At 39.9% G+C, this 13,284-nt stretch overlaps 1 protein-coding gene across 1 annotated transcript; it reads left to right on the top strand.

Moving 5' to 3' along the window:
* The first annotated feature begins 1,113 nt into the window (after nucleotides 1-1,113).
* On the top strand, nucleotides 1,114-12,643 carry ube2na (ubiquitin-conjugating enzyme E2Na). The gene is made up of 4 exons (XM_084061123.1): nucleotides 1,114-1,228; nucleotides 7,538-7,784; nucleotides 10,454-10,594; nucleotides 11,330-12,643. Exons 1-4 carry the CDS (start codon nucleotides 1,199-1,201, stop codon nucleotides 11,374-11,376), a joined length of 465 nt encoding a protein of 154 aa, XP_083917249.1. The 5' UTR covers nucleotides 1,114-1,198; the 3' UTR covers nucleotides 11,377-12,643.
* The last annotated feature ends 641 nt before the right edge of the window (nucleotides 12,644-13,284 follow it).

Genomic DNA, 13,284 nt, shown 5'->3' with positions numbered 1-13,284 from the left:
CTCTCAGCTAAGGGGTCCTTGGCCTGAAACACGTTGAAGACCCCTGCTCTATAGCTGCATGGACCATTCAACCATGATGGCTTGTGGAAATTTGTGTTGTTTTTTCTGTAGTCAGTACATAACCTGTTCTCTCTGGTCCGGATCAGTTGTTAAAAAGTGAACCAACCTTATCATGATAACATGTCCATTTTCACTGCAAGACCTTACTGTCCTGCCAATCAAATGCTGCAATGACGTGTAGAAAGTAAATTCACACACACGCACGAACGCACGCACGCACGCACGCACACACACACACACACACACACACACACACACACACACACACACACACACACACACACACACACACACATGCACTCACCATGCACGCGCACGCACGCACACACACACACACACACACACACACACACACACACACACACACACACACACACACACACACAGAGAGATAGATTAATGATATCGCTTATTTTGTCAGGAATAAAGAGTTTAAAGAGTTAAGAGAGTATAGGCACTATATTACTGTAGCCCTAGAATGGCTGTGATATTAAATACATTTCACATTCATATGAAGTGTATTATCACAGAGCCATTAGACCACCATGAATATTACATTTCTTTCTTAATAGTATAGTAGCTAACATAGTCATATACTTTTATAGTCACGTTGTTTATCTGCTAATTTACATATATTTTTATTGACAAAATATCAACATTCCAAACACAAATAACAGAACAAAATGCAGTTACAATACAATTTAAAAAAAAGAGGTTATAGACTTTAGGCATTCATCACAGATTCTTCTGGTTTTCATAGCATTAGTATTTGTACAATGTTTTAAGGTTTCTAAGTGTATGACCATAATAATTTCATAATTAAAAAAATGTACTCTTCTATTAGATTAAATATTTCATATAATAAGCGTAGAAAATGTATATTATCAACCTTCTCTTAATTAATTCCAAAATTGCATTATTCATTGTACCAAATTTCCAAGCCAACATCCAAATATTGTTGTTTTTAAAGCCTTATTTTTTGTCATACTTCGACATTTTTATATTTGCAAATGTACAATCCAGACCCTGGTTTCATGACGCATGCAAACCGGAAAACGCGTGTGCTGCTGTCAATGCCAACGAGAGAGGAGAAGCATTGAGAGAGTTGTTACTGCTAAAGCCCCGCATTTAAGACAAGATGGCAGGACTGCCCCGCAGGATCATTAAGGTACATTTAACAACAGCGTCACACTGTCATTTTAACAGCAGATGTTCTGTGATCAACCACATACAACAGTCCACATGGCGAGGTGGAAAGCATGCAGTCTTATTGAGGGTTTCTAGTAGCCAGTGGTAGCTAAAAGCTAAAGTTACTTCCGTTTCGTCTTGTTAAGCTAAACCCAAAAAGGCTGCTGGGTTAAAAATACACCATCAGAAAGATGGCGGAAAAATTTGGCTTCGTTGGGCCGGGATGATCTTTTGCAAACTATAAACTAAAACACAAGATTACTAGCATCTTGCTGCTAAGTGATCAGATTTGGGCCAAATTGGGGGGCTAGTTGACAGGCTAGCTGGCTATGCTAAGCATGCTAGCTTGACAGCTAGAGTTCTGTGGTTGTAGTGAGTGATGAAAAACCAGGAACACACAACAGCTAGCAGGTTAGCATTAGCCACCAGCTAACGCTAGCTCCCTTTGTATCTCACTTAACTTTCATGTGTTTTCCTACTGTAACTATATATTGCATCGGTCAGACTTCAACTTACACATTTAGCCATGTTTTTTAATTTGGCTTCCATCTAATAATGCATAAGTGATAAACGTTAGGTACTTAACGATAATGTGGTGTCAGTGCAGACTTTGCCGCAAGGCCTTGGCTTTGTGGGCCAGCCGTTTGCGAGCAACGTTAGCCAGCAGTGTTGCCATATTTAGTGAGAAATAAGCAACCAGGTCTAGGAAAAAAAAAGACCAAAAAGTGATTAGGCCACATATGAGCACTTTTTAAACCCATATGCATCGACTATTTGAAAATAGCCGATCTAAAAGCTCACAACGCGTCACGATGCAGCGAAGGCTATTTTCAAAAACTCTAGCAATAAAATGTGGAATATTTGGAATAATTTTTTAAACATTCTAAACAACGTGGCCTACTGGCCACGAAACATTTTCATGTTAATATTAATAAAGAGCCACTGGTTTAAATAATAATTAAACATTTGAAAGCAAGTCTAAATAAGCAAGTACGTGATAGCAACAAGGCCAAAAAAACGCAACCAAGCAACTTTACAGAAAAAGAAGCCCAACGTCGCTTATAATAAGTCGACATGGCAACACAGTTAGCCAGTTAGCTGGCTATGGCTGGTTATAGTTAGCCTAGGTAGTAGGTATGTTAGCTTAGTAGGCTAACAGTAGCACAGCTGAGGGGCGAAGTTGTTGAATTCATTCATTGGTATGAATTTGTATATGCCTCCCAAGCATCGACTCCTGTCACCTTTCCTTTCCTCAGAAATAGCACTCCATTGTCAATACAACTACACTACCCTTTATTATACTCATAATTAATCACATAATTTGATTTCAAGTAGCAAATATTTGAACATTTAACATATATTCTACAAATCTAAATTGCTTATTAAAATGTAATGTGATTAATTTGTTAATTCATTTGTTTCACCCTTAGATTATTGTATCCTAATTCAGGCACAACAGTGTTTCTTGGGAGTACAGCTATAGTGCAGTGCCACATCATGAATAAGAAAATAACATGTTCTACTGGTGTCACTGCCATCAAATAGATTTTGCCATTTCACCAGTGTATGGCATTAAAAGGTATAAATAACATAACGGCATTATTGCCTTGAAACCTTAGAAATTAGCTTGTCTAATCGAGAAAGCTGACAGAATAATCAAGAAGGATATGCATCTGATAAGGTGTGACTTGCATGACAGAACAATGTGAGCAAAAGCGGTATGTTTGAACATTACATTTAGGATACTAGTATGCCTCTGATTATTTCACAGTGATCAGCAACTGTCAGACATCTTCCAGTCCTGAAGATATTGCAAGGCTGAAAGAACAACTTGAATAAGTGCAGGGCATGTATTAAGTAAATCACTTTATGAAAGTACTAACTGGACTGTTTTTACAGTGTTAAGAAGTTATGAGTTTTAGTTATTTCATCCCTTTTTAAAGTGGTAAAAGCCTTATTACTTAGTTTTTCCATGATAACTAGCCCTAAAATGTCAGATATTCCGTATTGCTTGTAATCCACATACACAGCGATAAAGCGCTGGATGCATTTTTGTGGAGGGATCTGTCTCACCAGCATTCTAACGAGAATTTATAGTGATGCACTCTTCTAATAATGAATTGCTGCAACCTATGGTCCGCACTCTCATCTATTATCATATCCATTTGTAAGCTCTGGCAGAAAACGTGCATTTCAACAAATATCTCTAAATACCTCCACTTTTCCTGACAACTTTTTATGTATTCAACGGGATGGCATTTGCACAGTAGCACTACTGAACACATGTAAACCTCCTTTAATGAACGTGTATACGTATGGAGCACACAAATTGACAGATGTGATTACAATAGGCTCTATGCACAGCAGCCATATTGGGAATGAATTGGGCCCCTTCCTTACTTCCTTCACAGGTGTTACCAATAATACTAATTAAGGCTCTGTTCCATTTAGTGTGGCATAGTGGTTGTCTTATTTTCAAGGACCCCCATAACTCTGAGAGTGTACAAATGGAACCAAATGGACCCATACAGGTCCATTTGGTTCCATTTGTACACTCTCAGAGTTACACACCCACCATAAAGGGCCAATTGGGAACCAAAATGGAGTGTTTCTAGTGAGCCAACATGCACGATATCAGCACCCTGACCAGAATGGAACAGAGCCTTCATTAGTATCATTGGTAACACCTGTGAAGGAAGTAAGAAGAGGCCCAATTTATTTCCAATATGGCTGCTGTGCATAGAGCCTATTGACCCCGCACCAAGCGCAACACCTGCCAATTTGTGTGCCCCTATGTGCTCATTGAAGGAAGTTTACACAGTTCAGTGCTGCTCTGCATGTTCTGTTGCCTACACAGACTGTCCATGTGAATCTTGTGGAAAGGTGGAGATATTTTACCAAAGATATAGATAAGATACTAGATGACGAGAGCCTATCCCCAAGTCGCAGCAATTAATTTTTGGGTGTGTACACAGTGGAGTGCTATAAATGGATGCTGCGGACTCGTGCCGAGATGGATCCCTCTATGAAAACAGTGTTCTGTGGCTGACCATATGGAATACATACACATACATACATGTATGGACTATTACGTATGGACGTGTTTTAAATTAAATGTATCATAATATAAATATTATAAATATCATACCCTGAAGAAGGCAGTTACCTGCCAAAACGTTGGTTCCTTATTACTCTGCGTCCAAAAATAAAGTATTGACACTTTGGCTACCAGTGTGTGTGGCCACCTTGTCTCTTGAAGACTACTCTTTAGATTATTCTGCCGTGGGCCGGCACCACTATAAGGACTTTGATGTGCGTAGCATTCTCGTGCACATGAAATTAAACATTGTCTTAGAGAAGGCCACATCATTTATCCATTTTGATAGGAATTGGGCATCTGGTAAATGATTCATCAATGTATTGTATCTAGATGAATAGTTGCAAGATGAGGGTTGTTCAGGTGTTGAAAGTGAAGGACGTCAAAGTAGACCATACACCGCCGAACAATAAATGCGAGTTGGTGAGAAAAGGTGGGAGGCCTGGGAACAGCTCTCTGTGGCCCTAGCCCCTGAGCCCTTTTTGAGCGTGTGACTGGGACTGGGAGCCCCTCTCGTCTGTGTTTTCACTGCATGGTTTTGTCTGTGGGTTATCTGAAACATTTCAGGAATCTCGCCCCTAGTTGCATTCACGGAAATTTAAAAAAAGCAGGAGAGGTGGCCCTGGGCCAACTCTTTTATCGAAGCCTTTCTTATATACAGAGTTGACATGGGTGTCTTATCAGTGAATGGCTGTGTCTCATCGTAGTGGGTACAATAAAGGCTGCAAATGCCTATTGCTACTGGATATTAGTATTTTGTTACTACTAGCTGTATATCAGTCCTATGTTTCATAGCTGCTGTATGCCATACCAACTAAATTCCCCTGGATCAATAAAGGTCTATCTGTATGTTCACATAAGAAAGTATGTTAAATAGTTTAATGCAACAAATAATCACCTACTGTGTCTCAAGTCTCAAAGTTACAGGGTAGGACAGGCCACCACTGACTGCTCAGAAAAGAGAGTTCCTCTGTATGAAGACATACGTGGCATGCATGCCTGACTGTAGTTAACTTGATGAACGTGCCTTTCAGGTGTCTCAGCCAGTCTGCCTCATGCATACCACAGGCCATATCAGGTAGTCTACTCCTCTGTCACACTGAAGGTGTGTGTTTCTGCAGGTCACCTGGCTATCACCATGAGCTGGCGCTAGTCCTGCTGCAGTAGTTGATGGGAATGCAAGTAATTGAGTCTCCTGTGGTGTGGTGGCTGGCTCAGTGTCACCTCTAGAAGACAGTACTGTATACTGCAGCAAGAGCAAGCAAGTTTTCAGATATGAATTCTGCTATGCCTCACAAGTATAGCCCAGCCCAGGACACTGGCAACAACAATAAAAAAAAAACAGACTACAATACAGCTCTTGGCAACCATTCTATTTTTCGCTTAATAATGACTCAAAACCTTTCACTGCCCAAAACATTCGTCCCTTCAAAGACAGAATTTGATTTTTAACTGGGAAATTGTGGAACACGTGGATCTGATCAATATATCAAAACCCCATCAAGACACATCAAAATTGTATATCAAAATGTTTTGCTACTGACAAATTATTATTGGATTTAACTACAGTATGCCATTTACTTAGACGGCAAACTGATTATTTGTTGGTAAATGGTAGTTCTCATCACAAGTTATCTGAACCTTTTATGATTGGAACACTCATTTTGGTTCCAAGTAGCAAATATTTGAACATTTAACATCTATTCTATGATTTGTTAATTGATCTGTTTCACCCTTGGATTATTGTATCCTAATTCAGGCACATGCAACAGTTTTTCTTGGGAGTAAAGCTGTTTGAGATGGCAGCATGTATTTCAGAAGTGCAGTGCCACATCATGAATAAGAAAATAGCATTTTCTACTGGTGTCACTGACATCAAATAGATTTTTCATACGTTCCTGACATTTCACCAGTGTATGGTATTAAAAGACAAACACATGTAAAAGCTCAGCTGCTGGTGATTTTAAGTCACCGTAGCAATGTATGGCATTGTCTACTCTAGCCTATAAGGCTGTATCTCTAATATGCAGTTATCCTACTGAGACTCAGACTGTCTTGCTGGGTTACTTAAAATACTTCTTAGGCCCATAGAATAATTAGTAGGTGGGAAATAATTGCCCTCCTATAGATTAAGCATACCTTACTGGAGGACCTGATGACACTTGTTAATATGTGGATGCCTGTACATCAGTGGGCTTAACAGAGATTTGTTTATTTGATGCCAGAGTTAGCAAGAATGCCAATTTACCTCTGCAGTCCTTAGCCAGGTTTCAAACACAGGAACTTTATAACTGACAGTATTGCTTTACTAACTTGTCAGAAGTATTCTCAACTAGATTTTTTTATGATTCAATATCTGGGAGTGTTTGTATTTTTAACAGTATTGAAAGTTATACCTTCGGGATTTCTAAATACGCTGGTATACCATAATACCTTGATACTGCCAAAGCATGGCATCTATATATTTTAGTCAGGTGATTGCTAGGCATTCAGCAGTGTGTGTTTCCATGTGGTGAGAGAACGTGCTAGTGGGTAATTAAATAGCCTGGCTGTATTGTTGCTCTTGCTTTGCCTTATACCACATTTTGGTTTGCCATTTATAATAAATAATATTTAAACTTTATTTATATAGCACCTTTCTTAAACAATGTTTACAAAATGTTTACAGAATAAAACCAGAAAACAATGTGATGTATAAAACAAAACAACCAAAGTAAAAAAAAAACATTTAGTCATTTATTGGGAATATCTCAAATCAAAGTGCTAAATGGTCACAGACTAGACTCAAGCAAAGCACTCAGAATGTTCACTACACTTAATCCATTAAAACCGGGAAAGAATCTGTCATTTTAGTGTTGGCTATTCGCGTCACTTCGTGCCACACTGCAAGCTTGTACAAATGCTATTTTTGAACATTTTTGAAAAAATCTTAACTGTTTTTAAAAAAATCACTCATTTTGATCTTCTCTTCTGGGGGTCCCTGGCACAAAACATCTTCGGATTGGGGGGTCTACGGTCAAATACATATCATTTTGGGGGTCCTTAGCACAACATTTTTTGAGAACTACTGTTTTAGAAGGCATTTGGAGAATTGGCCTCAGGTCTTAATGCATAAAGTGCAGTTCCTTCCTGTATGAGCAATATCAGGATCTTAAGCCCTTTTTCTGTTTCTGCTTGTTTCATGTTGACCAGGAGACTCAGCGTTTGCTTGCAGAGCCTGTCCCAGGTATCAAAGCAGAGCCTGATGAAGGGAACGCCCGCTACTTCCATGTGGTCATTGCTGGACCTCAGGACTCACCTTTCGAGGGGGGCACATTTAAACTTGAACTCTTTCTCCCAGAAGAATACCCCATGGCTGCTCCTAAAGTACGCTTCATGACCAAAATATATCATCCCAACGTAGACAAGCTGGGAAGAATATGTCTAGACATTTTGAAAGGTAAGCAAGTACTACCTATGTTTTCCTTTAATATAAAGAAAACTGTATGCTTTTCTGTTGCTTAAGTGTGGGTAGTACTATGTATTGATTTTATTGTTGCACAAAGGATCCCTTTACTATTTTCCTATGATTATAGGTCTACAAATCCGACTTGAAAGCACTAGCTGAGCGCTCAACTGCCATTCTGCCACCCGGCACCAGTCTGTAAAATATAGGCTATATCGGGTCGCAGTTTCGAAATCTTGGTTTATACGCTTATTGCGGACAAGTTCGTCAAAATGGTGATCAGGATGTGCACTCTGTTGCTTCCTGTTACAGGGTTGGTTTCCCTGCATGAAAAAAACATAGTCTAGGTTAGTGGTAACCAACCGGTCGAACACGATCAACATGTCGATGTTCAAAGCCATCACAGTCGATCACAAACAGTTTTCTGTATTGGTGAGATGGCTGTCTATCGGGAAAAAAGGTACTACCTCCTCTTTTGGCCTCCTGAAAGGTGAGTTTTTAAGTCTCTTTTAAATGAGCCCAGCGAACTGCATTTTTTGAGGGATGGGACTTACACTTAGGTAGCCTGGGCAGCATATCTTTTTGGGTCTATGATCCGGTCGGGAGCAGAAGTAACTCTACGTCACCAGGTGCGTCATCAAGCGGCCGGATGGGCAGATCCGGAAAGACTTCACCCCAATATAGGTCTCTCCTAATAAAATCCTTTATTCGGCGTAGTTTAGCTTATTTTTACCGGATCACACGGGTCTTTAATAACGCATACCAGGCTTTCCTCCGAGGTGGAAAGACTGGTGACGCGAGGTTAAGACTTAGGTCACCTGGTTATCACCATGAGCTGGCAGTACTCAGACTTAGACTACCGTAATTTTCGCACTATAAGCCGCACCTGAATATAAGCCACAGCAGCTAAATTGAATGATTTGTACATATATAAGCCGCACTGGACTATAAGCCGCGGGTGTAAAATCCCTAGATTTAGGAGGTCCCCTAGTGGCCGTTAGCTATAAAAATCCATAGATAAGCCGCACCGTTATATAAGCCGCAGGGTCGAAAAATGGGAAAAAAAGTCGCGGCTTATAGTCCGAAATTTACGGTACTCGTATTTAGACTACTAGCCTTTGTGTGGATGTATGCAAATAGATTGAGCCTTTGCAAAAGTCAATATGATGTCTTACTCATGGTGGTTTTGTGGAATATATTGTTGTGGTAGATCTCGGCTTACACATTGGAATAAAAAGTGCTCTTCATGGGCGTGAAAAGGTTGGTTACCACTGGTCTAGGTGCTACTGGAGGGGGGTGCACATGCCTGCGCACGCTGGTGCTGCACAATATGGACATAATTTCATACCTCAATATTTATGTCAGATATCCAAATATCGATACAATATACAATATGACTATGGGTTCACACTTATTTTATATTTAAACGATTAGCAACAGTGAAAACTAAACATTCTTCAAAAGACAGCATATTAGTAACGGTCAATGACACTCTTATTTTAAACATTTAGTCTGACGTTTTGTCTCTGTGCTGACCAGTCTTGGTGGTGTGCCGCCTTAGACTGAACTGATCTGGCGGTATCCCTGTGTAAGCTTCTCTGAACGCAATAACTATGAAACGACTTGATGATTGTGGACACCGTCAGCACCGCGCTGTTACCATCAACAGTCACCTTGGCACTGCTGACAGGAGTTTCGGCATCATCACTGCAGCAGACTCAAGTGTCGATGTTTGTTCACAGACAGTGTGTTTTGTGTGTGCCTTGTATTTATCCAAATACTTCCCCCCATGGCATTCACTGCCTGCATGCTCTGAATCTTCAATTATCAAGTAGCATGACTTAATTGTCAGTTAAGCTCCTACAGCTCATCTTGGACTACTTAAAATGTATTGTTGATCATAGATGTAATTGAATTGAAATTTCCTTGCGGACCTGATCATTTTCAAGGAAGTTGAGATCCAGTATTCCGCTGTGTAGTTTACAATGTAAAAGATTGTTCAAGAAATCGGTTGAATCTGAAATTAATTTTGAAGGAACAGCATGGCAAGAACTCTGTATCCTCACAGCTTGCCTCACAACAGCTATAAAGTTACATTATTGGTAAGAGCTGTATTTGAGAACCTTTTGTTAACTTCTTAAAATATTGTTGTAAAAATGAAGAACATTGCACCACCCGGTCCATGACAACAATTAAAATGGCATACCAATCCCTGGGGCCAATAAGGTTGAGAACCACTGCTTTAAAAGCTTTATGGCTAGCTGTTAACTGGTAAGAGAGACTGTTTTTTCCCCCAGCCCAGGCAGGCTTTATTGCCACATTACACCTGCTCTTGGTCTTTGGTCTGACAGGTCAGGCATGTTACTGTAGCAGGGAGCATGTGTATTGTTTTCTCTTAATGTTTATACTGTGAATGAAATGAGGGATTTACCTATTTAATCTCGCTTGAAAGCTCACGGGCCTCTCAGATTACACTTTTGACCTCTCACTGGAGCAACGTCCCACTGGTGTTATGCCACCACTGTCTCTTCATTGCCCCTGACGTCTGAAAATAATATCCATCATTCTTTTATTTTATTATCATTCTTATTTCACTATTTTTCTAACTACCTCTGTTTTCTTGTTCATCTTCTGTATCCAAACTGTTTTTATCTTTTTTTCAGATAAGTGGTCTCCAGCCTTGCAGATTCGTACAGTGCTGCTATCAATCCAGGCGTTACTAAGCGCACCCAACCCTGATGATCCCCTAGCAAATGATGTTGCAGAGCAGTGGAAGTCCAATGAAGCTCAAGCCATAGAGACAGGTGAGAGCTGTGATCTGGCCAGATCAGTTTTTTACATGTGTCACCCTACAGTCAGACGTAAATAATTCTTACTTCGTAGCTTTGCTTGTCAGTTTGTACTGACTACTCTATGCTCACTATTTATTGCCCTTTTTTGAACATGCCTGACGCGTAGCCCAAGCCCATATATTTCTAGCATGGAGATGGTCAATGTCAGTGGCAGTGCAAATCAGCGTTGTTAAGAAATGGTTTCTGTTGTGTGTGTGATGTTAGATCAGAACTCGGTCAACGAGGGAGAGGGAGAGAGCTTGTTTTCACCCACGAACAAGCTCATCGCGACATGGTGTCAGCAACAAGTGTCGAACAACGCGTTACACTGCATGTCTCACACATTTTTTTGTTTTGAGCATTCATACTGTCTGCAACTGCCTCGCCAGAAAATTTTGTGAAGGTCTCACGAATGTCCGTGGTAGTGGAGCTTACCTCGTCTTCCAACCAATCAAAGTTTGACATTTTATGAAGTGTCTGAGACGTAAAACATTTCCAGAGGTACGCAACACTGTCGGCGGATGTCCTCCGCGACACACCTTTTGTAGTTGTCACTTTAGTCATGCGACACATTGTTCGACACTTGTTACTTCAAGCATAAATTGGACTTTTATGTTAATTCTACCATCTTTCCGACTGTTTTTCTAGCCGTTTACAAATGAAGTGAAACATGTTTCTACATCGTGTTAACCATTTTGTGTTTTACAGCGAGGACATGGACCAGGCTTTATGCTGGAAACAACATCGAAGTGTAGATTGGCGCAACAAGTGGGGGAAACGAGTGGAAGTCAAGTGTGAAAACAGCTTCTCATGTTCTGCCAAGACCTCTTCCTACTTCATTTGCATTTAAAGGACACTGTCTTAAAAAATATATATTATAAAACAAACATTAAGGAATATATTGTAAAGGAAAAAAAGACAACTGCTGACAATTGGTGATTTAAATGCACACAAGAAAAAAAGACTTGTCTTTGTCCTAATTCACTACTGTTTAAATGCATGGGCAGAGGTTTTAGATCTACTCACCTGGCTTTCTTTGTCCATTGATTTTGGGAGGCTATTGCCAACCTGGTTCAATGAGCGCATTTAAAAAGAAACTTTAAAAAAAACTGGGTGTCGTGTATTTCCCACATCTTCTTTTGTGAGGTTGGGTGGGGTGGGGGGGTTACAAGTGGGATAGACAGGGAAGAGTGGCTCATTCTTGTCAGTATGGTATACTTTTTACTTTTCTTTTAACTTTGTTTTCTTGTGTTGCTGTTTGTTTATTAAAAGCAGCTAACTAATAGTCCGGTGTAGACATACTGTATCCCTGGACACAGACTAAGGAATCATTCTGTGTAGAATGCCCAGACGAGCACATCAACAATCATTGCCCTGCTTTTAATTTAAAAAATAAGAATCACATCTGACTTGAACATGAAACACAAAATATGAAACTGAGCCTGCCACTATCACATTAACTTTTAAAACTGTTGTCAGTGTAGACCCTAATGTAGGCTTGTGACTGGCGTGGGGGTTAGGGGATGGTGGAATGAACAGGAACTCTCTTCTGCTTTAGGGCATATATGTTTTGTTATTATATCTGGTCTTTGATTGTATTTGGATCTTTCCTGCTTTTTGCCCTACTAATTACTCTGCTTCTTCCTGTTTGTCATCAAATTGTAATGCTTCAACACTCAACGGTTTACTTCCTCCCCATGGCATTTATTTCAGGAAATAAGGGTTGCATTTGAGTTGTCAGTCATTTGACAGAGTAAGTGGAGGGTTGGGTGGGGCTGGGGTTAAGGGAAACGTGTTGTATTGGAGGGGGGGTCAAACTCCAAGAACTCAATGAAGGCTTTGTCTCAACTGTCACAACTGGTCTTTGGTTGGAAAGTCTGTATTCAATTCACTGTTTGTAAATTCATTCTTTCTATTAATCTGGGGAGGAAATGTTTTCCTGCTCTCAGAATGCTATGGAAACAATCCACCTGCATACTTTTGTTTTCTGTAAATAAAATCTGTTGATTAATAAGAAAGTAATGTCATGTGTATTTGTTTTTTTGTATCCTACTCCCCAGCCCTCTATGCTTGCAATTTTAATTTGAACTAGTTTTAACTATGTGCATGTTTTAGCCTATTGGCAGAGCTAATGTGTTTTATACTTAAAATATTGAACTTGAATGTTATAATGGAAGTCAATGGGGCTCTCTGATCTGGTTGAAACCTTGCCCAAATTTGGAGTCATACATCAGCTACGTATATGAACCAAGGGTAATCATATTTGAATATTTGAACTGGGGACCCCCAACCCTGATAAGCACTTGGAATTGTGGTTTGATTCGGTTCCACAGATAAATATTGTGAAAATATCCGAACTACAAGCTCAGCTTGTAGATCGGCTATTTTCACAATGTTTGCCTCTTTCTTACGTAATGTTTGACAATTTGGTATTAAAAAGGTCTTGTGCAGATAGCCTGTATACACTTATACTGTATGTTGGTTTGTTTACTGCTGAGTGAGAAAACAATGTTGCACATTAAGCTAATCATCTGGGGACCCCCCAAAATAATTCATAGACAAGATGACCGATGTCGGAGGCTGGCCACATGAAGTCCGAGATTCACTTTGGAGCCACACTGTTCCCATCTCCCCCGAGATCCATATGATTTTTTGTCTTCGTC

This window comes from Gymnoscopelus microlampas (assembly GCF_963454915.1).
Source record: "Gymnoscopelus microlampas genome assembly, chromosome: 6".
NCBI classification, from domain to species: domain Eukaryota; kingdom Metazoa; phylum Chordata; class Actinopteri; order Myctophiformes; family Myctophidae; genus Gymnoscopelus; species Gymnoscopelus microlampas.
This window is presented reverse-complemented; position numbering and strand designations above follow the sequence as displayed.

Coding starts and splice junctions, on each gene's coding strand:
- ube2na (XM_084061123.1), top strand. CDS start 1,199: ATGGCAGGACTGCCCCGCAGGATCATTAAG. Junction 1,229..7,537: donor TGCCCCGCAGGATCATTAAG/GTACATTTAACA, acceptor CATGTTGACCAG/GAGACTCAGCGTTTGCTTGC. Junction 10,595..11,329: donor AGCTCAAGCCATAGAGACAG/GTGAGAGCTGTG, acceptor TGTGTTTTACAG/CGAGGACATGGACCAGGCTT.